The 25,844-nt window shown below is 39.0% G+C and overlaps 1 protein-coding gene across 3 annotated transcripts; it reads left to right on the top strand.

Moving 5' to 3' along the window:
- The first annotated feature begins 11,932 nt into the window (after nt 1-11,932).
- On the top strand, nt 11,933-23,130 carry RAD51AP2 (RAD51 associated protein 2). Of its 3 annotated transcripts, none has more exons than XM_032443801.1 (3): nt 11,933-12,683; nt 13,078-16,777; nt 21,697-23,130. In XM_032443801.1, the coding sequence occupies exons 2-3, from the start codon at nt 13,216-13,218 to the stop codon at nt 21,822-21,824; spliced, it is 3,690 nt and encodes a 1,229-aa protein (XP_032299692.1). In that variant the 5' UTR covers nt 11,933-12,683; nt 13,078-13,215; the 3' UTR covers nt 21,825-23,130. The 3 variants fall into 3 exon arrangements, with proteins under 3 accessions (XP_032299692.1, XP_032299691.1, XP_032299693.1); XM_032443802.1 differs by adding an exon at nt 18,161-18,261 and having other exon boundaries at nt 11,954-16,777; XM_032443800.1 differs by having other exon boundaries at nt 11,933-16,777.
- Nucleotides 23,131-25,844: the final 2,714 nt, after the last annotated feature.

Here is a 25,844-nt window from a genome sequence, read left to right as displayed (position 1 = left end):
TATAGAAAGTTGGAGTACAGGCTGTGGAATTACTGCAAAATAACAAAGGTAAAGGCACACATTTAAGATAAGTTATCATATTAATAATAAAATATCTTTTTATACGAAGTCATAAAAAACCAAACTACTTCTTTTAGAATTTTTGGGGGGAGGAGTGGGGAAGAACCAGTATGTTTGTGTTTTTGTCATTGATTTTATTATCACTGTTTGTTATGCAGTTAAATAATAGTAGTAATACATTTCTAAACTGCATTGTGTATATATTTTCTAGTAAAAAATAGGAGGGGAGCACAGATGGAGTGAATACAGGTCAGGGCAGTTTAGTGGCTAATGGAAAAAATGCTCTTGGATCTTTCTTACTATACTATTTATAAAGGGAAAAAAATCTTTTATAAGTTGTCCTCTTATAATCCAGTTTCACTGTGAGGCACAATGACTTCCCATAGTAGTGTTTATTTTGGAACTAATACTCTTATATTTAATTTGGTTTGAGAATCAGTACATCTGGATCACAATCACAAAATCAGGACGTGCTGCTAAGAGTGGTGATGTGTCTCAGAAAGCGGGTTGCAGGATATCAGATACGTTCGGTAGCACCAGACGGAGGTGCTCATCAGAGTAAAAAGAAGCTAAACAAAATATTGAAAGAAATATTTCACAGTTTGATTTGTATTTAAATCTTTCCACCTGTAATATTAGCAACCTGATCTAGCTGTGCATGTCCCTGTTCATTGCGGGGGAATTGGACTAGATGGCCTGTAAAGGTCCCTTCCAACTTTCAAGATCCTATGATTCTGTGATCACTGAGAACCATCTTAGATAGTATGACTGTACACCAAATATTATTATCAAATGTTTCTGCTCCTCTGAGTCCAAATAACTTCCACTCCCTTTTGAAGCCCTATGGTTAGCCCTTATTTCTATTTGGTCTTCCACCTTAAACCCCCGTGTGGCCATCCTGTGTCTCTATTTCATTTCTGGAGTTTCCCAGTTTCCCATATTCTCTGTCTTTTTGAGTTGCTTGTTCCCTCAGAAGAAATGAAAGTAGTGCTGTGTTGGATGAGTTTCAATAAACTCAGAAACTAATGGAGGCCTTGGACTACATATTTTAACTGATCAGTATTTATAACACCTCTTCATCAGGTTTAACGAGGTCTAGGGAAAATGCTGACTATATTTTACCCCATGTAATATTATTAGAGCCAACAGTTCTGAGTTTTTGAGCAGTAATTTGTCTCTCCAGATCAGAAGTGTTAGATGAGTAGTTAAAAAATGTCTCCTAATACGCCCCTCACACATTGCCTGGGATAATGATTTTTGAAAGAATTTTACAAGGAAAATGGTTTACTTTGAAGATTGTTCTAAGTCAAAGGACATGATATTTCCCCAGTTAATAAAAAAGAATATAAATAGTTTTCAAGTAACTCAACTGGAACTGTGCAGGTCTGTGAATGCAGCAAACCTATTTTGAACACTTTCTTTTACCATACTGTTCTTTTTCATACGTTATTCATCACAACCTGTACTCATATACTGAGATGAACAGGTAAGATCCCATCTTCGTATTTCTTCTGTACCTTAACTATGAGAGTTCCAGAAGCTGATTACGGCATATAGAATCATAGAACCATAGAATCACCAAGATTGGAAAAGACCTCCAGCATCATCCAGTCCAACCATCCATCTACCCCCAATATTTCCCCACTAAGCCACGTCCCTCAACACAACATCTAAATGTTTTCTGAACACCTCTAGGGATGGTGGCTCTCCCACCTCCCTTGGCAGCCCATTCCAGCACCTGGCCACAATTTTGGAGAAGAAATTTTTCCTATCATCCATCCTGAATCTCCTCTGGTGCAAGTTGTGTCCATTCATTCTAGTCCTATCAGTAGTTATATAGGAGAAGAAGCTGACCCCCACCTCTCTACAACATTGTCTCAGGTAGTAATAGAGAGCAATAATATCTTCCCTGAGCCTCCTCCAAACTAATCAATCCCAGCTCTTTCAGCTGCTCCTCATAAAACTTGTGCTCCAGACCCCTCACCAGTTTTGCTGCAATTCCTTGAACACATTTCAGGGCCTCGATGTCTTTCATATAGTGAGGGGCCCAAAACTGAACACAGTACTCAGAGCGCGGCCTCACCGGAGCTGAGTACAGGGAAATGATCACTTCCCTGCTCCTGCTGGCCACACTATTTCTGATACAAACCAAGATGCCATTGGCCTTCTTGGCCACCTGGGCACACTGCTGGCTCATGTTCAGCACAGCATCAAAAAAGTCCCTCAGGTCCATTTCTTCCATGTAGTCTTCAGCCACTCTGCCTCAGGCCTGTAGCATCGCCTGGGTTTGTGGCCAAAGTGCACAACCCAGTATTTGGTCTTGTTGAACTTTATCCCATTTACTACAGCGTGGCTATCCAGCCTCTCTGGATCCCTCAGTAGGGCCTTTCTACCCCCAGGCACATTACTTCCAACTTGGTATCACCTGCAAATTTATTGAGGGTGCCCTCAATGCCCTCACCTGGGTCATCAATAAATATACTGAACAGAACAGACCCCTGTAGCAACTCCTGGGGGAACACCACTTGTGACCGGTCTCCATGATTCCTGCCCTCTTAACTAACTGACATATGAAGTGACAAACCTAAGGAGGGAGGCAGTTGCTCATTTCTTGTGCCCAGAAGAGCTGCCCACTGATAAGAGCAATGTGTTCCATGCTCTTTTCTGAATGAGGCAACTCCATCGGCATACCCAATCTAGAAAGTCAAGAGGTATACAAGATGCTTCAGTTCAAATGCTTGCAAACATCAGCCTCATTGGAGATAAATTCCCCTCTTCTGATCTCACTGTGTGTGCCTAGTGGAAAAGTGACAGATTTTATCAGGGTAGCAGCCAGTGAAATAATAGTATTGGACAAAAGATGTGTCTGTGCTTCACCATGCTATGCTAGAGACGCTTAATTCTGAACAAGCTCGCTGACATTCCATCACTAGAATAGTCATGCCAATGTTATTTAGGATCCTGTTTATTTACTCCTTGATGCAACTACAAACTGTTTAGAGTTCACAATGCTTCATTCTGCAACACCATATATTGCACAATCTTTTCTCTCATTTTCTCTCTATCCTTTTCTGTATTAACTGTACTGATATCTCCCAACATTAGCTTCTATTTGCAAGAATGGGCTAAAATTCCCTTGACTGAATTTTGACACTGGAGTAGCCCTCTACATTTGAATTAGCCACACTGTGCACCCAGTATTGTCAGCTGGAAGAAAAAGGCATTTTATAGTTTATCTCCTCCTGAAACATCTAAGATTTGAGATTCAGTATCAACCTAGAAATGCCTATGTTTCCACTGTCTGTAAAGGGAACCTTGAGTGGCTCCCTCAGTGCAGATGTCCTAAATTAGATTACATGACAAGCACCCTGTAGTTTTCAGACTGCTAAGACATATCTCTAATTGTGTAAATGGTAATAGTGGTGCTCAAATCTGTGGGATCTACATCACTGTCCCAGTTGCTTCACCGCTGACTTTGCATGAATTTAGATTGTTTCCTCTTTTGCAGATATATTTTCTAAAGCAGAAGAGCCAGTCCATGCTCATTTGAGTCTATTTATCTATTAATCAGTACTCTGTTTTTCATAGTACCTTTTAGATAAGTTCAGTAAGAAATAGTTAATAGGCCAGTTATAGATTTACCTCTTAGAGGAAAAGCATGTTGATTTTTCAGCAGTTCAGTGGAAGTAATTGTACCTAATTGAACTTTATTATAAAGAAATCATCATTAGTGTAAGTCAATTTACATTCTCTGTAACTGGCTGTGTTAACACCATATGGCAACACTTCTTCTTTGTCTTAGAGACTTAGGAGAATAAACAACTAGTTGAGAGTATCCCATACTGGACATTTAACTTTTAAACTGCAGTGGCTGGGTGATCATTAGCTACACAGTCAATGGTGCTTCTGGCTACTGTTTAGAACTCATTTATTTTTTACTAAGAAGACTACTTTTAAGCTTAATATCATAAGGAAGCTGTGGTTCAGGTTTTGAAGTCCAGTTGTGCTCTAGATACCGCCTCTTCTCTCATGTAATCAGAGATAGAACTAGAGGGAATGGTTTTAAGCTGCAGCAGGGGAGATTCAGGCTGCACATTAGGAAGTATTACTTCTCGGAAAGGGTAGTCGGGCATTGGAATGCACTGCCCAAGGAGGTGGTGGAGTCACCGACCATGGGAGTGTTCAAGACACGTTTGGATGTTGCATTGAGGAATATGATTTAGCTGGGAAGTATTGGTGATGGTTGGACTAGATGATCTTCTAGGTCTTTTCCAACCTTGATAATTCTGTTATTCTGTGATTCTGTGATCTTTGCAGAACAACTAGTAATATATGATCTTTTGCTCAGATGCCCATATTGGAGTACTACTGAATATTTTGTCTCACTTAATTTAATTTAATTATGCATAACAGCATAACTCTTGAGAAATATATCTTGTGGTCTGTCAGAGTTGCTTAATGTAGGTAGGCATATACATAATTAGCGTGTGTATGCAACCACACACAAATACACACAGTGTTAAACACACATTGTTTATTTTCTAATCTCATGTATTCATTATCCTCCTTATTGACATTTATAAACAATTCAATATCTTCTTTGTTAAATTTGGTCTATCCTTTCCTTTTTTGGCTTTACTTACTTGTCTCTTAGTTGGTTTTCACAGAGCTGTCATTTTTTATTTCTATCTGTTCTTCTGCACACTATAATTTGTTTTATATAAAAATGTGTTAAAGGACATAATTATGATATACAATAATGTATTTAATATTTATAATAAACAAATTTTTAAAAAACCTGTATATGTATGTGTGGTATTTCTTCTACGTGGGATTATTATTGTAGGAACGATTGGATGTTGTGTTGAGGGACATGGCTTAGTGGGAGCTGTTGGTAATAGGTGAACAGCTGGACTGGATGATCTTGTGGGTCTTTTTCAACCTTGGTGATTCTATGATTCTATTCTATGATTCTATGATTCTATTCTATGTTTGTCACTTTGCAAGATACTTTATGTAAAAGAAAGGCCCACAATATCTAACAGGTCAGAGTTTGATAGCTGACCACGTTTAAGTCTGACCTGGCAGAAGAGGCAAGCCATCTCACTTTGTAGCTGTTAAGCATGAAACTAAAGAAAAAGCTTCCTGTTTGTAAAGGTTTTTGTCCCTATGGCTTTTATTAAACACAAAAGTCTGATGCGTATTATTGAAAAGAGAACATTGAAATCTTCCTGGATTTATGAACCCGAAAGTCCTCACTCATTTCCTTTTTCAACCCCCATAATTTCCTTTATTTTTTTTCCCTAAGGCTGTGAAAATAATTTAAAAGGCAGATTTTGATCAAAATGATTAAATGATCTCTATTCATGTCACGAGTATTACTGAAATTCCATTTCTCTTTCAATGTAGCAACATCTGAATATATGAGAATAGGTTTTAAAGAATAATAGCTGGATTTAAAAGCAAAATGCAAATTAAATCAACATTGTCTTACAGTTGTTTTAGCAACCAGTATTGAAAGCATTTACCATTTGCTAGAATGTCTTGTTTGTTGACCTTTAGCTATAACAAATCACTACGTAATTTGAAATACATAGTGATACGTAGAGAAGAACAGCCCTCCTACCTGTATGCTAGTCCTGAGTTCTGGGGCTTGCTGAAGGCACATGCACTGCCCTGGCAATTTACAGCAGTGTCAGGAAAGCCCACGATCACAGGGCAATGTGCTCTCATCCAGCTCAGTCAGCAGGGTGGGCAGGACCTGTCATCTTTTTCATTTTATTTTCTGTTCTTTGCTGTCTGGCACATTAAGAAGTGAAAGTACACATCTGGATCTGCAGCATTTTATACTTAGCCTATTTTTTTTTATACTATTGAGACTGGGACAACTTTAATAGCTATGAAAATTGCCATCTATTCCTCTTACAATTAACTTAGATAAAAGGTTTTAAGTTTATAGATAATGCTTGAGACGTGTAAATGTTGTTATCGATCATTTCAAATTCATTAGGTTATTGTTAGTGGTGCTTCTGCAGGGGAAAACATTTACACTTTGATGAGAAGCAATGTAGAGCATTTCATGATTACAAAATGCATTTTCCTCAAATAATAGCAAATATCCTTGCTTTTGTAATTGCAATGTGTTTCAGCCTTGTCAACACTGTTAACATTGTTCATCTTTTAGTCATCATTCTATATATAGCAGATGAAAAGCCATAATCAACTACTAGTGATTCCATATTAAATACATGAAAAGACAGTTTTAGAATGCCCAGTTAGGCAAGATGTGTTGTAAAAAATGAGGCTGCAGTACATTAAACCATCACATTTCCAGATATGTTGATGTATCAGATGCACCTCATCTAGATGTTGTATTCATGCCTTATATTAGATGTTTTCCAGCCTAGAACCAAACAGAAAACATTAAGCTTCCAAAATAGAAGGCTCATACAGCTGTGACCCACATATGATAGAAGTGTCCTCACTTCTGTATGATTGTAGGAATCATGTTTTAGGATGAGAATTGAAGCTCAGGACAACAGGTTTTTCTGCAGTTTAAAAGCTCACCCTTCTCTGGTATTTTGTAAACAGGGATCAGCTTCTAGCCTCAATATTGATATTAACAGCCACAACATCTGAAGGCTTTACAGAATTAACTGGTAACACATAAGTTGCCCGTGTGCTCAGCGACACACTTCAGCTACTTCACATTCATTCTGTGTGACTGCCAAAAAGAACATCTGAGAATCAAATTTGGATGCCTGATCAAACAAGCGCGTTCTGTGTCCCTTTTTAATGTCCAAAAATAATATTAGATTGGGATAGAGAGTGGGTGATGATAATAAACAATAATAAAAATAATGTATATATAAATTGCAACATACTGATTTCCTTACAATGCAAACAACGCAACTGATTTATTGATATTTAAATCAATCTTCATGTTTGGCAAGTATGACACTAAATTAAAGAATTTAGAAGTTGTGTACCTGTCACATCTGGTATGGAGGACCAGAGGAGCCTGTGACTGTGGAAGAGTTTTAGAGTCATGTATTGCAGATAACTGGGAACAGATTTTTGTCTAAGAAAAATGACAAATTGTCAATTATGGTGCCACTGAAAGAAATGTTTGCAGTGTTCAAGACCTTATGGAATATAAATGTGTTATGAAGGCACCCTCTGCAACATTTACTAATGAGTAATTCCAGTCAGTTGTTCTTGAAAGTCTGAACCTAGTCATTAGAACACAGCGCTATTCTGTTCTGCCTGATGAAGGATCATTGTACCCTTTCAGAGCAAGTTCAAACATTAATAAAATTAATAAAATCAAGAGATTGTGTCTAATAGGTTGTGGATATATTTTTCCTGAATTTTGTTATGATTTGTTTTGAAAATACTTATGTCTTTGAGTCTCATGTCTATATGTTGTAAGGAGTTCCACATTTAGGTTACATATGGAAAGTGCTATATTTTGTTTGTGCTGTGCTTCCAGAATACAGAATCACAGAATTATCAAGGTTGGAAAAGACCTAGAAGATCATCTAGTCCAACCATCACCAATACTTCCCAGTTAAATCATACTCCTCAACACAACATCCAAATGTTTCTTGAACACTTCCATGGTCGGTGACTCCACCACCTCCCTGGGCAGTGCATTCCAATGCCTGACTACCCTTTCTGAGAAGTAATACTTCCTAATGTGCAGCCTGAATCTCCCCTGCTGCAGCTTAAAACCATTCCATCTAGTTCTATCACTAAGTGATAGATCACTAGTGATATGCCCCAGTTCTTGTCCTGCAAAGAATTTCTTATTGCCTACTTGACATCCAAAAATGAGCTGGAAAAAGGAGTGCATGGCAAGGTTAGAAGGTTCACCGATGACATTGACTTGTTTAGTGTAGTAGAAATGAGAACCACATGTGAAGAACTACAGAAGGACCTCGTGAGATGAAATAATAACCTGGCACTTAAAATTCAGTTTGGAGTAATGTAAACTGCAGCAGCTCCACATTTAAATTTATGGGCTTTGAAATGATGATTATTGCAAAGAAGCCAGCTCTTCAAGTTATGATGGATGGTGCAATGAAAATGTCAGCGTTCAGTAGCAAAAAAAAAAAAGCCCAAATCAACCAACTAAAACAAAACAGAAGAAAAAGGAAAAAAGAAAAAAAGGAAAAAAAAAGAAAAAAAGAAAAAAGGAGTACATAGAACTGAATTTTAAAATTGATAGGAAGGGAATAAAAAACAGACTGGAGAGCAAAGAATGTTAATATGCCACTGCCTAAATGTGTGAAGCACCTGCAACTTGATTGCTGCGCACTTCTAACCCTCATCTTATGTACTACATGGATATTGTATAAATATAGTAGATATAGTAGAAATGAAAATGGATCAGAGGAAGCACTGAGGATAATCGAAGGTACTAAACTGCCTATGTAATGGGATCAGCCAGACTGTTCTTCGATCTGGGAAGTAAATCTGTGAGCAGGATATGATAGGTTTGAAAATCTTGAATAAATAGCATGGCAGAGGTATGTAGGGATTGAGTGTTAGCTGTCTTTCAACTCAAGAAAGGGAGGCATCAAAGCATGGCACAGTTTCCAAATAAACAGAAAGGCTTGTTCTTAAAATCATAAAGAATAATTCAGAATCTTCCTTATTCCACTGATGAGAGAGCATTATTCTTCTGCTTCCTAAATGTCCCCAAAATATCAAGACATGATACATCATGCGCTTGGACAAATAGCTTTATGTGAGAGTTCAGGAACCAAAATGAGTAATATGCACTGCCTTTATTGCCTTAAAACAGGATAACACTCATTTGAGTTGCCTTTTGCTTATGCAGGAGATGCAGTTAATATAGGGAAAACTACCTTAGGAAACTTCTCAGTTGCCCCAAGGATATTTGGCACATTGGTAATATGCCTTTGCAGTACGTTACGTGTGTGCAGTTTACCCTTAGCTTGGATACTGTGGACTTCCAAGGTAAGCTAGGCTTTCTGTGATACTTTATCATCAAGTGGTTCTAAGAAGCTGTCTGAGTGTACCCAAAGCAGAGGGGGATGCTCTGCTTGTAGTTCACCAGGCTCATTTCCAAGGACATAAAAATCTACTGCTAAGTAGCTATGACTAACTCTCCATTTTATCACGACTCTGACAGATAACCTCTTAACTACGATCAGAGTTCAAGAAGAAAGCAGAAATGTAGATATTTGGTGTCTTCACTACGTGTTGTGTTGAAGAATTGTTTGTTTAAACAGAAGCTGTTATTCTTAGCTGGCTTTTTATCAGAAATAGATACTGTTCTAAGACTAAGTGAATCACTGCATGTTACTCATGCATCATGGTTTAGTTAGTCTGCACATGATAAGCGGAGAGACTAAAAGAAGACAACAACACTGAAAAAGGGAAAGTGGATTGCTTAAAATGTAGTGCTGTGACTAGTTTTTGTATCAGGCACTGTAGAGGCACTGGGGAATCTCCACTCTTAGAAATATTCAGAGCTTAACTGGAAAAGCCCTGAGCAGCTTGATCAAAGATTGAAGCTATGCACAACCTGAAGCTCTGCTAACTCTTCTCTGAGCAGATTTGTCCAGATAACCTCCAGCCTATTTTCATATTTTTTTTCCTACCTCTCTTTGAAGGTGACCATATGTCATGTACAGTCTCTTGAACAAAAATAAGTCAGGCTTGGGGATCATATGGACTGAGTTAATTGTCTTGCTAGCATGAAGAGTACTGCATTCTGAATGCACTTAGGTGTGTATGACCTGAACTCAGCAGCAGTACAGACTTAGAACAGGGAAGTTTTGAACTGCCTGGCAGAAAGAACTATTATGTCCCTTTCCCTTTATGAAGAAGATAGATAGAGGCAGCTAAAATTGGATGAAAGTCCTTTGTATTTCTGTGTCTAGTGCTCCGTATACAAGACATCATTTTTTCTTCTTCTGTTTTGGAATCAAGTTGCAAACAAGGTACTTCAGCTGGAAAATGAGAATGTCTTTGAGGATGTAGAGGGAGTTAATATAATAGAGAATGATATGATCACAGCAGCCAAGCAGTATGATCAAGCAGTGTATCAGGTGATAGGAAGAGAATGTGTCCAACATATCAAGTCCAACATGCAACAATTTTTATTCAAAGTGACAGCTGTCAAATGTGTAGGATATGAAGCAGTCAAGCAGTAACATCATTGCAGTGGACAAAAGAAAGGGGTCACGCAGGGATGATTCACACTACAATTAAATGGGGCTGGTTTAAGCTCTTGAATGCGTCTTAAGTGTGTTGTTTTCATGTCCCTCAAGATGCAGAGTAAATCTAAAGTAACTCTAAATTAAAGTCAGTGCTGGGGGAAGGCAATGTGTGTAACTCTTGCTGAATCATTCTCTTCTAAAACAACTGTTCAATAAACATGGAAGGATGGTAATATAGCAAATTTCCTATGTGATGCTTTTTGTTTGTTAATGTGTATGGGTTCTGCTGAGAAAATGGATTTAAGGTGTGTAATGCCCACAGAAACACATGAGCTTCATTATGATTGCGAGTACAGTGGGTAAAGTTGAAGTTCTATCTGTAATCTATCAAAGAACATACACCAAAGAAGTTTAACAGCTAAGTATTTATTACTGTAGAGAATACGGATTATTCTGCAACAGAGGGAATGGTGGAAGTTTGTATTTAAACTACTTCAAAATTGCATAGTTAGACAGGATGTATTTGAGTTTGAGGTGCAGACAGAACAGTTATGACAGAAAGTATGAAGTATTTTCACTCAGCAACTCTATAGGTATTTTTAATGATGGAGTGCTTGTTTTAAATGCATGACAGTGAAATGTTGGAAAAGATTAATTTCTAAAATATAGTTCTAAGAATACTAGTTACCCTGTTCATAAGTATGAAAATATATCTTCTTAATGATGTAAGAAGTGGAGGGTGATAATAATTTCCTACTAAAACAGCAACATTACCTTTTGAATCTTAATAATTACAAGATGAGCTACATTTGGAGTGGAAAGTTTTGCACTGCAATTCATGACGGAAACATGATGGGTTGCAACAGACCTTCAGTGTTGAATTTTTCAATTTTCAAACACAGTTTGCTTACAATAAATTGCATGGACCAGGCTGCAGTCATTAAACTAGCACAGCCAAAGCATGTCCTTTTCTGCTTCTTTAGTAGAAATACATCGTATTCAGTTTGTAATATCAGTAATTAAGTAAAATGGTTATTATTTTATTTTTTTCAGTAGTTGAAAACTTAAGAACACAGAGCATTCAGAAAGTGCAGTGAAAGTCTATCAATTTATTCTTACAGTCTGCATTATGTATAACAAAATAACCCATGGGTGCGAAACAGCTGGATGGACTTCAGTAAACAATCTTAATTTATAGTCATATAGCTGTAAGAAAAAAACTTTATGAAATTATTTTTCATATAATTTCCATTACTTTCACTCTTCAGACACATAAACATATTTAAACCACCCCCTATTCTCCTGCAATCTGCTATGCATGCTGAGGGGTGTCATGCCAACAAGCAAGCAAGGAGCTGTACCATTCAGAAGATGTGAGAAACCACTGTGAACACAACAGCTTCTCAAACATTTATTTTCTAGGAGCACCACCACCATGATTCTCCAATGCAGGGAGTAGCACAGAGAAGTGTCATGGTGAACTTATTGTTCTTTTTCATGCCTTAAAATCCTACTTCTAGTTTATATCATGACTTTGTTCATCACAGAATCATCATAGAATTGTTTGAGTTGGAAGGGACCCTTAAAGGTCATCTAGTCCAACCCCCTTGGTTGAACAGGGATGCTTATAGCTTGATCAGATGCTCAGAGCCCCGTCCAGCCTGACCTCAGGTGTCTCCAGGTATGGAGCATCCACCACCTCTCTGGGCATCCTGTGCCAATGTTTCAATACCCTTATTGCTGAAAACTTCTTCATTATATCCAATCTAAATCTCCCTTTTTGTTGGTTTGAAGCCATTTTCCCTTGTCCTATCACAACAAGCCCTGCTAAAGTATCCGTCCCCTTCTTTCTTATAGCCTCCCTTTAGACACTTCAGTTCCATACGGTGTTGTGAGTATTTTGAAACGTGAATGTAATCTAATTGATTTCAATGAGACTATTTGTTGCTTGAATGCAGGCAGGAATCATATCTCGTTAACTAAAGATTGATTCAATTAGTATTATTTCTCGAACATTAGGAAACAGATATTAGCCAGATTTGTTTACAGAAGCAGAAATACTGAAAACTGTTTTAACTCTCAATTCCATACAATTCCTGAATGCATTTACTGCCAGGAACAAAACAACACGGGGAAGAGGGACCCGGCTCCACTGAGGGAAGGGGCTGAGAGGGAGAGGCGGCTGTGGGGATTCTTCCCGCCTCTGGCGTTAGGAGCTGGGAGGCGGTGATGACGAGGTGCCGTCGCCACAGGCTGAGCTTCCCGAGGTCGTGAGGGTTGAGGTTTGCTGCTCCGGGTGAGCTGTGTACCAAAGTCCCGGGAGAAAGCTGAGCACGGAGAAGGGCGGCCGAAGGGTAGTGACGCTGTGAGAGTGCGGGCGGGAAGGCTCCCCTCAGCCCTGAGGGGTGGGAACACCTCCGGGTAGAGCGGGTAAGTAAACCAGGAACGAGGCGGCTTCCCTCACGGAGAAACTTAAAGCTGGGAGGCGAGGGGCGGTCCTCCAGGGAGGGAAGCACCTTAGGGACTGATATACGGGCCCTATAGATGCTGCAGGGGGGCACGCTCTTCAAGAAGCAGAAACGTCAGCGATGTGTCTCATGGTGTTCTCCACAGTGAGGATGAACATCTGCATCATCTGTAAATAAGCTCCTGAATTCCAGATCGTGGTATTAAATAACGTTCAGCGATCCTGTCTTTATCTCTGCCATGCATACGGAACAAATATCATTGTGATCTTCGAGGGAGTTATTTAGATTTTTGTAGAATTTGGAAATCATTAAAAGATCATTTATTATTAACATTTTAACATTTCTTTAACTTTCAGACTGTCTCTACAAGAATAGAACTTACTTTTCTGAACATGTAAAACACATATTCTCCAACATTTGTATCTGTACCGTCAGATGACAATGAATTCTACCTTTATCCAAAGCGTATTAAAATAGGAAGTCATCAGAAAACCATGAAGAAAGAGGAGCAGCACAAGTTGGAACAGAGTATACACTGTGGGAACACTGATCAGACACCACTAAATGAACCTATATGTTTATCAGAAATACAAAGCAGCTGGGTATTAGAAAATGAACATTGTGATAGACCCAGCAAAGCTTGCATAAGAGAATCCTTCTATTCTCAGGCTTCTAATAGTGAAAGAATTCTATGTAGAGTACTAGAAAATAAACTGCCCACTAAAAAATGGAGTCCTGAAAACAAAAGCCAAAATACCATAGAAGATGACATTTCATTAAATAGATACAGACAGCGTGGTGAAACAGAATTATGCAATCTGTGGAGTTCTAACACAGGTAAAAAACTACATGTACCAAATCCTGTCCGACTGCATCAGAACAATACAGAACAGAATAAAATAGAAGCTGACAATGAACTTAAACAAAAGTCTTCATATGTGCCTTTAAACAGGAACTTGTTTCAGAGGTGGAGGCAATATCAGCTTTCACAAGTTCCATTTTCATGTGGTACTTGTTCTGTGCTTTCTTGTGAAGAAAATGAGAAAAATGTTTCCCTGGAAAAAGTATGCAGTAAAGAAAGTAAAGATTATTACCACAATGATCACGCAACTACTACAGAAAGAGAGAATAATAATTCATCTTCTATTGTCCCAACACCAAAATGTTTTAAAAGCTTACAGCCATTGGAAATTCCTAAGATCTTGATGAAAGAGAACACATTTCAATTTCCTAGTATCTCAGATAGAATAAATAGTGAAATGCCATCAGCTAACTTGGAGGAGATGGTTGGGAAGACGCTAGAAGGCCAACCAAATTTGATGCAATCTAAACAGATACGTGGCGTGCAAAATATGTCTGAGGTAGGGAACCAGAAACTGCAGAATGATAAAAACACCACGAAAGCTTCATCTGTTGGTTCTGAATTTGAAGAAGAGAATTATCAGTCAAACAACCAACAAAAGCACTGTGCTGTGGCAGAAGGAGGAAAACTGCCTATAACTTGTAGCAGGGACAACAGCACGGATCCAGAACGTAATCAAATATTTGCTGAAAGTGATTTTAAGGTGCTGGAGAAATCAGATGATGATGATGACCAGAAGTCAAGGATTCACATTTACATCAGTACTAAAAAAGTTCAGAACAAGAAATTGATCAGTGTGATGGATATTTTGAGGAGAATGGGGAGGAAGAGCAGTCATGAGAACATGAGAACATTTCATACACAGACAAGCATTCCAGCGACAACAGAAGCATTAGAGAAAAATAAGTTAGACCTATACTATGGTCTGCATGATTCCAACAGTGGTATTAGTTTGCAAGAAGCAGAATCAAAACTAGCTGCAAATGAAATACTTGATATCAAAAGATACTTAATTGAAAGCATTGTATATGAAAGCAGTTGTACTCCCATTGTTGTGCACAGTTTTCCAAATATAAAAGTGAGTTTCGGTGTCACAAGGGAAAAGAAAACATTCAAAATAAGGTTCTCATTTCCAAACTTTTTATCCGGAGTGCTCAGGATACAGACCAAATTGTTAGCTGAAGTTATGCTTATGTGTCAGGCTGACAATATTACACATTGGTTTGAGCGATGTGATACTCGAGAGTTAGTAAAGAGCAGTTCTGGTGCAAGCCGCAAGAATAAAACCCGCAGTTGTTTGCTGGCCATTATTTCAAAGCATCTGAAGGTGAAACTACAAAAGAAAGTTCTTACTTCCATTTTCAGTAGGAACCAAAGCAGTGGATTATCTGAGGGAAGATTTGTCAGAAAGCACCACCTCTTGTCCAGAAGGAGTGAAAGATTCCATGGCACATACTTGGAGCCTGTCAGTCATAGAAAGGATACGAAAAAACAAATGTTAGTTGCTAAATGCCTACTTTTGTTCGAGGACAGTTGTGATCGCTCTTCAATAGAGAAGATGCATTACTACAGCATAAAAAAAATACAGTACCTGATAAGAGTAAATCTTAGATGTTTGAGTTACCTTCCTGCCTGTTCCCAGCTGAGGTTTGAAAAGTTAATTAATAAATGTTCAAATCAGCAAACACCCGCAACCACCATGAAATGGGGGAAGAGCAAACCGAGGGAAATGTTCAACAGTTATTTTCATGGAGGAAGACTTAGAGCTTTACCTCTTAATTTAAGAGACAATAAAGAACACAAAACAAGTAAATGCAGAACTTGCGTAAAGACTACAAAGGAAATGATATATAAGATGAAAAAAATCTCAGGTAGTTTTAATTGCATAAAGGCTGACAGGAAGGAGGATTTCAAATCCAAGGAGCTGCAAGTAAATTCTCATTGTTTTCTTACTAAAAAATCTCTTCCTCTTTTTGACACATACAAAAAAATTCCCCTTAATTGTGATTCTGAAGACTCTGACCAGATCTCACTTGTAAACCAAGATAATTCTATCAAAAAACTGTCAGCTGTACAAAACACAGTCACTAATTCAGAAAACATTTGTAAGTTGTCTCCTAAAAGTAAAGATGTTGTAATATTACCTGAGCAGTCAAAAACTACTATGGAAGTATGCAGTTCTCTCTTATTACAAGGCAGCCAAACACATAAACCTGGATACTGCAAAGCAATAGATACATATACCCTAAATTTAGTTTGTGAAAAGGAATTTGTAGAATTTCCAAACAGTTATTTAAATTCTGGAACCATATTCCCTAGTTCTTTAAGTGGTTCTCTGTATATCACTTCACTACCACCTAGAAACGCTTTTGCCAATAAAGATGGAGTTGTAGGAGAAGACAGACGTAGTAGGATTCCCTTAAATGCAGACAGACAAAAACTATCTGAAAAATATTATGCCACTATGTCTTACTTATGCACAAGAAGTCCTACTGTAATACATACATACTTGCAATTACAGGCTAGTGAAACAGTCTATTTTTCTTTGCAAGGACAGACTGAGACAAATAAGGCTGTCAGCTTAGACCCAGCAACTTGGAAACAACATCTTGAATATGTAAAAGAACAGGAAGAGATAAGTGATGAACAAATGCATGTAACTAATGAAAGTCAATGTGAGACTGTAATGAATGACTTGATTATGTCATATTCAGAAGACGAAGCTAAAACATTCATTGCTGGAAAGAAGAAATTAAAAATGCATTTATCTTTAATGAACAATGGATGGCTTGGAGATGTAAAAAATGAATATTTACCTTCAGAAAATAAAATCACATATGAATTTGAACTGAAAAGAAAATTTGATTTAGTGCTAGAAGAGCTACATATGTTTCATGAAATTAGCAAGGAAGATGAAAACAATTTATCTAGTGTGGAAACAAACTCTCACAACAATTACAGTGAATTAATTAGTTCTGAGGGCACAGAAGAAAATACAGAAAGTGTTTCTGAAAAGAAAACATATATTTCTTCTCCAGTCTGTGGTACTATAAAAGGGGAAAATATAACTGACAGTAATGAAAGGTTATTAAATGAAAGAATAGCACTTGAAAATGAAAATACAGAAGCGTCTAAGGAGTACTTTACTTCAAGACCATTAAGTGAAGACTGGCTACATTCACCTATTGCAGAAGGTAAGTACTAGAAGTTACTGTCTGACAGTAAACAGATATATATGTATATATATTCTTTAAAGTTGCATTTCTCAACTCAAAAAGTACCATAACTATAGCTGAGTTCTCACTGAACTGTGCAGTATTTGTGGGGCCAAAGGAATTTCCCTGTGGGTAGTCAAATGTGAAACAGCCATGCTGCTACTGCTGCTGTACACTCTAGTAGCAGCCATAGCTCAGAATTCAGGTTTATTCCATGTCACAAACTCAAAAAGATGTACATCTGTGGAGAGAACAGACTCATTTGGTCCATGATTTGATGCATGGACCTGAACACAAGGACATGGAGCTGTTGGAGCAGGCCCAGTGGAGGGCTACAAAGATGATCACATAGAATCACACAGATCACACACACAGAATCACAGAATGACCCGGGTTGGAAGGGACCTCAAGGATCATGTAGTTCCAACCCCCCTGCCTGGCAGGGCCACCAAACATCCACATTTACTAGATCAGGTTGCCCAGGGACCCGTCCAACCTGGTCTTGAACACCTCCAAGGGCGACGAGGGCATCCACAACCTCCCTGGGGCAGCCTGTTCCAGGGCCTAAACCACTTTCCATAGTGAAGAACTTCACCCTAACATCCAACCTAAAATCTTCCCTCTTTTAACTTAAAACCATTTCCCCTAAGGTCCTGCTATTGTCAGGGACCTTTCGAAGAGTTTACTCCCTCCTGGTGTAGTTCCCTTCAGGTATGCTGAATAGGAACTTACAATACCTTTCAATACCTGAAGGGAACTTACACCCAGGAGGGTGGAGCATCTACCCATCAAAGGGATGGAGCATCTACCCCATGAGGACAGGCTGAGAGTGCTGGGGACTTACAGCCTGGAGAAGACCTTCCAAGTACCTGAAGGGGCCTACAGGAAAGCTGTGGAGAGACTTATATAAAGGCATGAGGTGACAGGTTTGAGGGAAATTGCTTTAAACAGGAAGAGGGCAGATTTAGATTACACAGTAAGAAGAATTCATTTACTGTGGAGGTGTGGACAGACACTGGAAACCGGTTGCCCAGTAGAGGTCTGTGAATGCCCCCTCGCCTGGAAGCATTTCAGGGCAGGCGTGGATGGGGCTGGTGAGCTCTGAGTGCAGGAAAAAGTATTTGGTGCCTCAGCAAGGGACTTAAGATTGCGATCAATTGTACCTTTCACAGAATACGTGTTGTGAGCTTTTATCAGGCTTCTAAGAGCAAAGCTTTGAAGCTTCACAAATATTTCTTGTAACATGCACGTGTAGGTTTTACTTACATTCGCAAATTAATAAATCAATTAAACAAATGTAGTTGTTGTTTTGAAAAATTAGTTAAAATCTTAACTTTTTTTTTTAAATATTTCTCTTTTAAGGCTACTTTCATTCCAGTTACAAAAAGCCATACACATGGGACCCTGCTTTTTTATCCGGCACACTTCTGAGGGAAGACAATAATAACTTACAGAAAGAGGAGGTAAGAAGTTTATCATTTTTATGTTAATTTATCCCACAAATGCCAGTGCTAATAGGCTTCTTTCTGAAACACGTATTTATTTATTGTTTGTAGCAAGAAATATACATAGCTTATGTATATGTGTATAGCAATCTTTTTGTTTGTTTGTTTGCTTAAAATGATACGTTACTGGAAATCTGTCCTATCTTTACTTTGGTTTATGGCAAGGAATCATGGTGTTAGAGCTTTGGTAGGTTCAAACACTGTGTAGCTCCTACAGAAGAGCAGCAGATCAACTTCCCTTTTGTCACCCTCTATTGCTTTGGGCCACAAAACCAAGGACAGAGAAAAGCAAACAATCTCTTTACTGTTATTAGCAGCAACTATTTCCTACATACCACTTCCTAGTCTTTGTTTTAGCATGCCCATTGTTCTTGAACTTCTCTAGGTTTGTATTCATACCTTAACAATGATTGATTTCCCTTTATGTTCATGATTAGTGAGGATCATCTTTTCTAGTCATGCGGATTTCTCAGGAAATGCCCCCCTTAGTCCTTTATTTCCAGAACTTTTCAGAATCAAGAGGCACCTAATACACTTTCTAGTGGAAGAATGTGAAAAAATTTCATGTCAGTTCATCACTTTTTTTTCAGCTGACAGAAGCAAACCATTGGGAAATGGTTTTAGTTAAAAGAGGAGAATTTAGGTTGGTATGTTAGGGGGAGTTCTTCACTAGCTGAGAGTGGTTATAGGGCCCTTGGAACAGGCTGCCCAGTACAGGAGGTTGTGGATGGGCCCAGTCCTGTAGGTGTTCAAAGACCAGGTTGGACGGGGCCCTGGGCAACCTGATCTAGTCAATGTGTATGTTTGGTGGCCCTGCCAGGCAGGGGGGTTGGAACTACATGATCCTTGAGGTCCCTTCCAACCCGGGTCATTCTGTGATTCTGTGTGATTCTGTATCTTCTTTCCTTGAGGAGGAGGCATTTTATTTCTTTGCTCTCGTCCATAGTTTGCAGAGAGAATTTTACTCCATCTATGTTGAACACTGCCATTGATTATTTTGAAGGGAAGACCATATCTGTTTTTATCAGAGGGATTATTAACTGTACTGATAGGAGTTGATATCAGAAGCTCTACTAATGTGTCCCTTTCTCCACCTACTTTTCAATAGGATTTTAAGTCATCATATGTGCTTCTACATGATTTGATTTGGTTTCAGATTTAGGATGTGAATAGTTTCAGCTGTAGCATCCAAGACGATTAATTTAGATAGTTAAGCTACCAAAATTCTGTGCTGTAATTCAGCATATTGATACCACAGTTAAAAAGAAGATTGGTAAGGACAGGTTTAATAATTTATGATATAAAAAATTTATTTGTTTTATATCCCACTGTTTCATCATATGAAGTGACTGTTGATTCAAGCTGTGACAGTCTGGAAAGGGGATACCAAGGTGGGACAAATAGATTTATCATTAGCAGTATTACAATTCATCATAATTTCAGAACTGCTATGTTTTATAGGCTGCAAATAAGCCCATAATACTTGTTTGACTTTTATTGCACACTATTCTTCCAACAGATTCTTACGAGTCTTATAAAAGACAAAGCAGCAGTACTACCTCATCACTGACTTAAAAATGGAGCTTTTTTTTTCTCCTGTCAGTAGGAGGCCATTTGGGTGCCTAAGACTCTGATGGGCTCACTATTTGATATCCCAGCTAATTACTCATTGCTTCTTTTTATAGAATCATCAAAACTAGACCTGGAAAGGATCTTGAAATCTGACATTTTCTTATTTGCGTGATTGCTATTTCTTTCAGATGCTTCATTATCCTAGTCTCTAGTTGAAAAAGTCATTGTCTTTCATTCTATCCCGCTGAGTACACAATTGTATGTAAAACTAAATAGCTTCTCAAGGATGACTGAATCATACTCTAGATTACCAGATGCCATATAGCTTACCTAACAGACTACTGAGCAGAAAAAATTCTCTTCTACTTTGTGAAAAATGAGTGACACGAGATGAAGTGTTACGATTATTATCACCAGTGGAGAGATGCCTCACTCAGATTTGTTGTTGTATGTCTGAATCCCTCAGACTAGTGGTAAGTTGTCTCACTCCAATTTATAGGAGGGAGAAGAGGTTCTTTGATATATGTATACCCGGCGTGAGATTAAGAAACAACAGTCCAAATGTTGGACCAACCATTTTATTACAAACCTTAACCAGGGAGATGGGGAAGGACAATTTAGGGTGATGGGAAGGGAAGGCGGGTGATAGAAAAGATAGAAAAAGGCAAGAATTGCGTAAAGCGGGGATAGTCACCACCAGCAGTTCCACTGCAAGACTTTCACAGAATCACAGAATTATCAAGGTTGGAAAAGACCTAGAAGATCATCTAGTCCAACCATCACCAATACTTCCCAGCTAAATCATATTCCTCAACACCACATCCAAACGTTTCTTGAACACTCCCATGGTCGGTGACTCCACCACCTCCCTGGGCAGTGCATTCCAATGCCTGACTACCCTTTCCTAGAAGTAATACTTCCTAATGTTCAGCCGGAATCTCCCCTGGCGCAGCTTAAAACCATTCCCTCTAGTTCTGTCATCGATTACACGAGAGAAGAGGCCAACCCCCAGCTCACTACAACCTCCCTTCAGGAAGTTATAGAGAGCTATAAGGTCTCCCATGAGCCTCCTCTTGTCCAGAAGAGTCTGGCAGCAAGCAGAACTTCCATAGTGAGGGATCTGATGGCAGACACCTACTTCTTCTTCAGCGTGCAGGTCTCAGATCATGAGGAATCTGATGTCAGAAACCTAACTTCATGGTTGCTGATCCCTTTATCCTCCTTTTTTCCTGCCTATGTGACATCCCTGGGTGCACCCCCAGAGATGGCTATCTTCCTCTAGATAAGCCCACACAAAATACTGCTTCCCAGCCATTAAGCTGCAGCTTCTCTCTCTCTCTCTTTGCCCCTGGCCTAGTCCATCCCTCAGACAAAGGATTTCTCAACGCTTGCCCAGGACTTGCTTGGACTCAATCATCTGTGTCCTCCAGCAAGCTTTGAGTCAATGGTATAAAAGAATACTCTCTTACATAAGTATTGAAGCAGAATTCTCTCAGTGTGTGTTCCTCCACTCTCAGAATGCTGATTGCTATGAACCGTACTTGACTTACCAGTATGTTAAGAAAGTTTTGTAATACTGTGTTGAGGAGCCTTCTAATTAGAAAGAATCTAAGTGTGACACGGATGTTCATATTCCAATTTCAGCCTAAAAGAATATGTCGGGGACTCTACAGCAAAACAAAATTGAGATGGGACAGGACTAAGAAGCTTTAAACAGTGTTCATTGAATTTACAAATCTTGACTGTATATATATCTGCTGAAATACAGTGTGGAACTCTGGCTTTACTTTCTCTTTCACATTTTTGTTTGTTTGTTTGTAGGATACTTAGGATACTTTCTGTCACATGAAGTTACAAGAGTACAGCCTCTTAAAACATGCAAGAGACCCATCAGAATTGGTCTGTCAAAAAAAGCCAGGCCCCAAAAACTTCATCCTTATTTGAAATGACTTGCTGGAATCTGTTACCAGTCTTGAAATAGAAAGTCTGTTTGAAATGGTTGAAATGTTTTTATGCTAACTTTGTATGTTGTTAGTTTGATCTTTATGGTTTATATATATCTATTTTAGGCATAAATACTGTAACACTTGATAGTAATTTATTTATTTATGAATACTCCTGTGAATATTTGATAGCAAATTTATTATGAATGTTTTCTAGTAGAAATATTAATGGAAAGATGAGACCCTTTTAAAGTTAATGCAATATTAATAAAATTTGACATGCATTTCTCATCTATTAGAATATACTGTTGAAATTTTGTCTGACACATCATTAAGATTCTCTGCCTGTCCAAATAGTTTTAAATACTCACTATTTTCTAAAGTTATTTGTTATAAATGTTTACGGAGGTGTAAGGGACAATTCCAAAAGGATAAATTTAGATTACTAAATTGGAAGGTTATGGATTAGGCTTCAGAGTAAGTTTCATCTGTTGAACTTCTCAGTACTTGTTAGCTTAAACAAAGGAAATTTTTCAGTCACAGTGCGGAGTTCAAGAGGAGGAGAAGCATAAATGTAATAGAAATTCAGGATAGAATAATAGAATGGTTTGGGTCAGAAGGCACCTTAAAGAACAGGTCCTTTATAAACACACAAGAAAGTGCTATTGAAAGTTCTGTGATGAATTTGCAGAGATTGAATGACAGCTGTCTACAGGAGAGTTATTTTTCCATGTCCTTTTCCTGGGCAAGCTTGTGATAATTAAAGAACCTTTGGAATACAACAAAGACATTGCATTTACAGTAACTGCAGAGAACTTCTGATGGCAGGGTTTAGACATATCTCACTTTTGTCCTACCACGAATGGGAACTCCCATTGCTCAGGGTATGGTGATACTAGATGACAACTGTTTAAAAAAAAAAAAAAAGCTGTTAACCATAGGGCTTTATAATTCATAGGATTTGTCTACAAAGGTAAATGTAGATGGTAGATAAGTCTATGCTGGCTTCCACAACCACAGACTAATCAGAGCATGTTATGTCCAGAGTCCAAAGCTTTAAAGTCTATAGCAGTGATCTCATAACTCTGTGTTATCAGCTTGGAGCGTGGGGTCATGAAAATAGCCTTCATTATTCTGAAATTTGTTAAATCAATAAAAGATGCTAAATCACGTCTAGAATTGATGTGGCCCCAGCAGTGTGAGTTGTGATGAACATTCACATAGCTAATTCTGAATTTTTACTCAGTGGCAACTGCGTTTAATAGCCTAAAATTTTAGTTCAGATGTCCCAAAGCACATCGGAGAACACACACAAAAAAATCACCTTCTCAGACTTAAAAACTAAGCAAGGAAACACCATATAAGCAAAATAAACATAACCACAAATCTACCAAATAAAAGGGCACACAATCAGATCGTGAAGAGGAAAATACAGCTGAGACATTATGTAAACATCATGCTTTGCTGATCATTGCTAGCATTGCTTGCTAGCAGCAAGCCTTCATCTTACATCACACAGAAAGGATTGGCACTGGGCACACCAGTCTGGACTTCTTCCAGCTTCATCTTCCCCATCCACTGTCAACTGGAAAAGCTCAGGTATGCTGTGTTAGAGCAGAGAGAGGGATGCAAGTGTTCAGCTGTAGAAATCAGCTCTGTGAATTGGCCTTGTTCCATTGGCTTCACTGGAGCTGTGTGGGTAATTGCCAAGTGAAGAGCCCGCCATATGCCTTTGCAGATATTTTTTAAAAGGAATATGTGTAGATTTTGATTTTCTTCATTGCAGAAATGTTATCTGATGATATATATACATACATACATACATACATACATATATATATATATATAATATATATATAAAAATTAACTAAGTTCAGTTAAGAATGCTGACTCTAACAGAAGTGCAAATGTTGAAGTGTCTTTATATCTTAATCCTAATGCAGAAAAAAACATTTCTGGACCATTTTTATCAGCTTCTAAAATGATATATATATATAGCTGTGGCTTATTTAATACAAAAGGATTCAATTATAGCCTAATGAAAAATTGAATTCTGTTTCATGTACAAGTGAACTTGTTCACAAAGAAGAACCATCCTGTGTTGCTCCAAAAGTAATACCTCCTATTTATTTCCATGGGAAATATAACGGCTACAAAGAGCATGATAACATTATTTGATAAAGCACATTTTCAGCTACAGAACACCAGTTTTCAGCATAGGCATCACCATTTGCAATGCATTTCCAACAGTGATGAACAAGAGACTGCATTCCTTGCTTGTAAAAATCTTCATGGCTGTTCAGAATGTGCTTCTCCGGGAATAACATTATAAATAGAACTAAGACCAAAAACAAGCAAACATGCAATCAAATGGTTTTAAGTTAAAAGAGGGAAGATTTAGGTTGGATGTTAGGGGGAAGTTCTTTACTAGGAGAGTGGTTAGACCCTGGAACAGGCTGCCCAGGGAGGTTGTGGATGCCCCGTCCTTGGAGGTGTTCAAGACCAGGTTGGACGGGGCCCTGGGCAACCTGATCTNTTTTTGACATTCCTGGCCCACAGATAAGCCAGCAAGGAGGGGGGTCTCTGTTGCCAGACACAAGCATTATCGCCTTCTGCAGTGGTCAGCTCCTTCGAGCAGCACCCCTGAAGAAGACTGCTCATCCTGCTTCTGCTTATCTTTGCAATCATAAGCAGAGGTACTGTGCCACAACAACACCCACCATTCACCCTCCTAGACAGTTAGCAGTCGCCAATCAGAGTCTTATAATCAGAAAGGCCTCAGGAAGCAAGCTTTGAGACAATAAAAGAAAAACAGTCCAGCCCTTTACACTCAGCACTAAGACCCAGCCCTGTGCAGGACCACTCAAAGCCTGTGCCTCTCACCAGGACGGACTGAATCTCAGGCCCTTTGCTGTGCTCCCACTTTGGAGAGCCCATGAAACAAGGCAATGATGGCCGTCCTGCTGCTGCATGCCCTTCCCCAATGTTTGCTCTTCCAGTGGGTTCCCTCCCCATTCTCAGTAGGTCTGTCTTTGATTGATTTATACTTTTTTTTTTAATTTTTTTTTAACCAAAGGGAACATTTTCCCCCTTTGTTCAAAGGAAAGGTTCCCTCCACGCATCGTGCTAATGATGCCTCTTGGATTAAGTGGATTGTGCTGATTACACAGTGAGCTTGGATGGGGAACCTCAGCCATCCAGGGATCCTAGAGGTGATCATGGACTGGCCTGAAGGCAAAAGGTTTAGAACATCACCAGCAGAAGAAGTATCACGTGCTAAAGAGGTCCCATATTGTGAACTACCAGAACTACCAGAAAATAAAATTTGCCCTTTTCACTGATGAATCATCACAGTATCACAGTGTTACAGTCTCTTGTGGGTAGGAAGGGACCTTAGAGATCATCGAGTCAAACCCCCGGGATTCGAGCCTCGTGTGTAGCAGAGCGACACTTCTACCACTTGCACCACAGGGGAGATTCGAACCCAGGCCACCGGTGTTGCAAGCGACACTTCTACCACTGTGCCACTGGGGCAAATTATGTTGTATTCTGGGGAAGCATTACAGATTGAAGGCTGCTGTGTGGAGCCCTGCATGAATAGTTGCAGAGGCCCCTGAAGGTAAAGGAGAATCAAGTCAGTTTGCAGAACTAAAGGCTGTGCAGCTGGCCTTGGATGTTGCTGAACGGGAGAGGTGGCCAGTGCTTTACCTTCTTATTTTCTTTACTTTATTTAGAGTCCACACTGCCTCTTAAAGCCTCATGTGGAAGGCGGATCCCATGTCAGGCACCTGGAGAACCATCCTAATCCCTCTGCCCCAAAAGGCACCAGCAGAGCTGCCCACCTTGCCCCTGCTAGCACATACGAGCAGTGAGCTGGCAACTTAAGATCGGCTGGCAAGGCGGGGTGGTGGAGTTGCTCTTTATGTGAGAGAGCAGCTAGAATGTATTGAACTCCACCTGGGCGAGAGTAATGTAGAACCCGAGAGCTTGTGGGTGAGAATCAAGGGCCAGGCTGGCAAAGGGACA

This window comes from Coturnix japonica, chromosome 3, assembly GCF_001577835.2.
Source record: "Coturnix japonica isolate 7356 chromosome 3, Coturnix japonica 2.1, whole genome shotgun sequence".
NCBI classification, from domain to species: Eukaryota; Metazoa; Chordata; class Aves; order Galliformes; family Phasianidae; genus Coturnix; species Coturnix japonica.
Note: the sequence above shows the minus strand (reverse complement) of the source record. Positions and strands in the feature narration are given on the sequence as shown.

Bases quoted from the DNA above. Each gene is read 5' to 3' on its own strand.
- RAD51AP2 (XM_032443801.1), top strand. From the start codon at position 13,216: ATGAAGAAAGAGGAGCAGCACAAGTTGGAACAGAGTATACACTGTGGG. The intron at 16,778-21,696 runs GTAAGTACTAGA...GTTTGTTTGTAG, and splicing joins ACATTCACCTATTGCAGAAG to GATACTTAGGATACTTTCTG.